The sequence below is a fragment of the Pteropus vampyrus genome, unplaced genomic scaffold (assembly GCF_000151845.1).
Source record: "Pteropus vampyrus isolate Shadow unplaced genomic scaffold, Pvam_2.0 Scaffold253, whole genome shotgun sequence".
In the NCBI taxonomy this organism is placed as follows: domain Eukaryota; kingdom Metazoa; phylum Chordata; class Mammalia; order Chiroptera; family Pteropodidae; genus Pteropus; species Pteropus vampyrus.
The window spans coordinates 1,138,543-1,142,937 of NW_011889034.1; the positions used below are offsets into that span (position 1 = coordinate 1,138,543).

Here is a 4,395-nt window from a genome sequence, read left to right on the forward strand (position 1 = left end):
GGGGCCGGGGACTTCTCCGAGTTCTTCGAGTGGCAGAAGAAGATGCAGGCAAAGGACCGGGAGGAGCGGCTGGCTGCCGAGGCGTGCCGCAGGTTGCAGGGCAAGCTCAGCCACGAGGAGGCGGTGCTGGCTCGGCTGCAGGTCCTGCAGGAAAACAAGCAGAAGGCCGACCAGAAGAAGGAGGAGGTGACTCCGCCCCGGCGGGGGTGGGGGGCTGGGGGCCGGCGCTGGCCTGTCCGACCCCCAGGGGCTATGGGCAATGGGCCTGGCTGCTTCTGTGGCCATTGGCTTGCAGGCTGACCTCGGGTCATTTCCTCCTAAGACCCATAGAGTCGACATCTTCCGAGGGGTTTGGAGGCATTTGCGGCCAGCTGGCCTGAGTGGACTATCTGGCCAGCGCCTCTGGTCCAGGCTGCCCCCTGCTCCCACCGGCGGGGTCAGCCGGTCCACACATCCATGTGTGAAGGAAGACCCGAAGTTCTCGCAGAAACTTCTGGAAGGCTGACATGTTTGCGTGTCCTCTCCCACAGGAGGGTCTGAAGGTCCATGTTACCTCTTTGGGTCCAGATGTATAGGTGCTGGCTGTCCCTCCTCCCAGATGGGGCTGCAAACCTGCGAACCCCCGGAGAGCCTGTCCCTTGGGACAGGCCTCACAGGCCCCACTGCAGCTCCGTCCCTCGGGGGAAGGAGTGCCACCGAGCACCCGCAGTCAGGGGACACGCCGACGTCCTCTCGAGCGTGTCTGTCTGCGCCGTTAGGGTTCGCCTTCCCTCCTAATGATTAGTTTCTTTTTTAAACTATGAAGTCGAAACAATATGACAAGTAGACTCAGAAAAGTCTCACTCACTTCCTGAAAGGTCACAGATCACAGCCCCTTCCCACCTACCTGCCTAGGTCCTTATTTTCACTCATTTCCGCATTATCATTTCCGTTTTTCCTTCTAAACAAATATACACACTTGTAGAGACACATTTCTTCCCTTTCTTCTTGCATAAAATGTCACACTTTGGTTTATCTGCCAAGAGTAATGTGTGAGTCTTCCATATTCGCGGAGGTGGGTCTTCAAGGCAAGCTCGTACGGCGGGGACTGCTAAGTCGGCGAGTGGCTGCCGAGCGTGCGGATCGTCCGGTGGCTCCTGCCCTTGTCGTTTGGGGCACGTGGCTCCAGCAGAGATGCCAGATCCTCTTCCGTGGGGCTTGAGCCATCTCCCCTCGCCAGCTCTGAGGAAGAGGCCAGGTTCCCACACTTCCCACAGAGCACACTGAGCTGGATTCAGGACTTGGTGCTGTCTCGTAGGCGAGGAACAGTGTCTCCGTGTGGCTCTGGTCTGCAATTCATTTATTCTTCGTGACATTGAGCCTGTTTTCATACACTTAAGAGCCCTTTCTATGCCTTTCTCTGTGCACCGTCTGCTCATGTCTTTTGTCCATTTTCTTCTTCTCCAGCTTCGTCGGGGTATGATTGGCAAGTAGAATTCATAAGTCGTATGACCTGATGTTTTGATATACATATGCATCATGAAATGATCGCGGCCAAGCTAATTAACGAACAGCTCTGTCCCCTCGCGCGGTTACACCGGAGACCAGCCCCCCCAGCCGGTTTCGAGTGTGCGGCACGTTATTACCACCTGCAGTCAGTCGCCAGGCTGCACATCAGGCCCCTAGAACTCAGCCATCTTCCACCCGAAACTTCCCGTCCCCATCTGCCCATCTCCTCCCCCGCCGGGAAATAGCTGCTCGTGTGTACACACCGCCTCTTCCTTCCCCGCGCGTCTGCCGGGCACGCCGGCCTCCCTGCCTCGGCTGCCGTGACGGCTGCTGCAGGGAGCAGGGGGTCCGGGGGGCAGGTAATGTCCCTGAGGTCGTGCCCTTATCTCCTTCAGATGGACACCCGGAGGTGGGATCGCTGGGCCGTATGTTTGTTCTGTTTTTCTCGTTTGGAGGACACCTTTCCGCAGCGGCTGCCCCTCCGACAGTGCGCGAGGCCCCTTCCTCCGCAGCCCCCCGCACTGGTTATCTTTCGACGTTTCACGGCAGGCACCCTAACAGGTGCGGGGCGGTAGCTCGTTGTGGTTTTGGTTGCGTCTCCCTGATGACTGCGGTGTTGAGCATCTTTCACGTACCTGTTGGCCATCTGCGTGGCCTCTGGGGAGGAAATGTTCGTTCAGGTGCTTTGCCTCCTTTTTCAGCAGGTTATTTTATTTTATTTTTTTTGCTATCGAGTTGTATGAGTTCCTTGTGTGTTTTTGGATGTTAAGCCCTTATTGGATAAATGGTTTGCCAGTATTTCCTCCCATTCCACAGGTTGCTTCTTCATTTTAAACATTTTCTTTGCTGTGCAGAAACTCTTCGGTTCGATATAGTCTCGTTAGTTTATTTTTGCTTCTGTTACTGTGCTTTTGATATCAAATCCAAAAACCGTCATCGCCAAGACCAATGTCAGAGCTGTTTCTCTACGTCTTTGCCTGGGAGTCTTATGGTTTCGGGTCCCCACACTGCCGCCCCCCACGGCGCAGCCAGGCCCGGCCCAGACACGGCCCAGCTCGCCTCGCGGCCCAGGCACCTCCCTCTGCCCAAGGTCGACTTACGCAAGCTGAGTCTCCCGGACTGTTTTTCGCCTGGTAGGTCCACACAAGCGTTTCTCCAGCTTATTCCGAAGTTTTCTAAAGTACTTTTTTAGAACAAACTTTTTATTTCGGAACAGTTTCAAGAGTTACAGAAAAGTGGCAAAGGCAGTACAGAGAGTTCCCACCGCGCTTCCACGGCTGACGACAGCTGACGTCGCCGCGTGCAGGCTCCGAGCTGCCACAGCAAAGCACGCAAACTGGAGACCCCAGGTCCGGGGTCAAGGTGTCGGCTGGGCCGTGCTCCCCACTCAGCCTCTCGGGGAGCAGGGTCCTTCCCGCCTCTTTCAGCTTCTGGCGACTCCAGGAATTTCACGTTTTGTGGCAGCCTCATCCTGGTCTCTGCCTCCATCCTCACATGGCCGTCTGCTTTGTGGGCCCCTCTGTCTTCTCTTCCTCTTATAAGGACACTTGTCATCAGATGGAGGGCCCACCCTGATCCAGGATGACGTCACCTCAAGACCCTTCGCTAGTTACTTGTTGGATCCTTAACTACTTGGAAATACGATCGCATTCCGCCGTTCTGGGTGGATGTGAATTTTGGGGGACACTAGCCCACCACACCATGGTGTTTTCGTCACAACTAAGAAACCAACATTGGTACATGACTCTTAACTCCCTAGTCTAGTCGGATGCCATAAAATTTTTTTCTCACCAGGATGCCATCCAGGACACCGGTGACATTACACTGGATTGTTGCGTCTCAGATTCCTCTTGGCTGTGACCCTTTCTCAGACTTTCGTTGTTCTTAGTGACCTTGACAGTTTTGAGGAACGCTGTCAGGTATCCCATGAGACGTCTCTCAGTCGGGATGTTCCTCTAATGATTAGACTGGGGGGTGGGAGGGGACCAGAGAGGCAAAGTGCAAAGTGACCTTTTCATCACATCCTGTCAAGGGTGCCTGCTCTCCACAAGCTCTCACGGTGGATGTCGACCTTGATCACCTGGCTGGGGTCATGGTTGCCAGGTTTGTCCAGGGTGATTACTCCCCCTTGCCACATTGTCCTCTTTGGAAGGGGGTCTCTAAGCAGAGCCCGCACCCAGGGAGGTGGGTAGCTCTTGGAGATTCTCCTGCTTGGGAGACTTGTCCCTTCTCCCCACTTACTCGTGTGTTCGGTCACTTGTTTACATAGCCGTGTGGACTCCGCGTACTTGCATTTCATACTTTGCGTTGTGATCCAAAACGTCATTGTGGATTTTGTTGCCAGCTTTGGCCCCTGGGAGGCCTTTCCGGTTGGCGCCCGTGTCCCTTTGACACGCTCCATGTCCCAGGGTTTCCTGAGCACTTTCTTACTTCCTGGTACTGTAAAACGCCCCAGGCTTGTGTCTTCCCTGCCCCCGCCCGAAAACAGCCCTTTCTCCAAGGGCCCGGCTCCCTGTCCTTCGAACCTGGAGTGAAATTGCACCCTCTGAAGACGGCCCAGAGCCGCGTTCCAACGCGCCACAGGTCGTTTCGTGCAGGGATCGCTTCGTGCCCTGAGCCTGCATCCCAGCTGCCCGCAGGCTCCCAGTCACAGGCACCTCCGGGGGCTGGGGGTCCAACAGGTCCCCGGCAGCGCTGGACCGGTGGTGCGGGCATACATCTCACACTGTCCCTTGTAGAATCTTGAGGCCTGAAAATATTGTTCTGTCGTTCACAGCCGCACCGAAGTGGAAATAATTTGAGTCCGTAATGGTAGAATGGATCAGAGTTGTGACACATTCCCAGAAGCAGCCACACCCGGGCCAGACAACGTGGGTGGGGCTCGGACTCACCTGGTCCTGAGCAGAC

The 4,395-nt window shown here is 55.6% G+C and overlaps 1 protein-coding gene across 1 annotated transcript in view; it reads left to right on the forward strand.

Annotated features, from left to right (window-relative positions):
* Positions 1-4,395, forward strand: part of CFAP99 (cilia and flagella associated protein 99) — a 35,256-nt gene that overhangs the window by 28,816 nt on the left and 2,045 nt on the right. The window contains exon 9 of the mRNA XM_023520236.1: positions 1-291. Coding sequence (XP_023376004.1) covers positions 1-291 — 291 coding nt within the window. The remainder of the gene's footprint in view (positions 292-4,395) is intronic.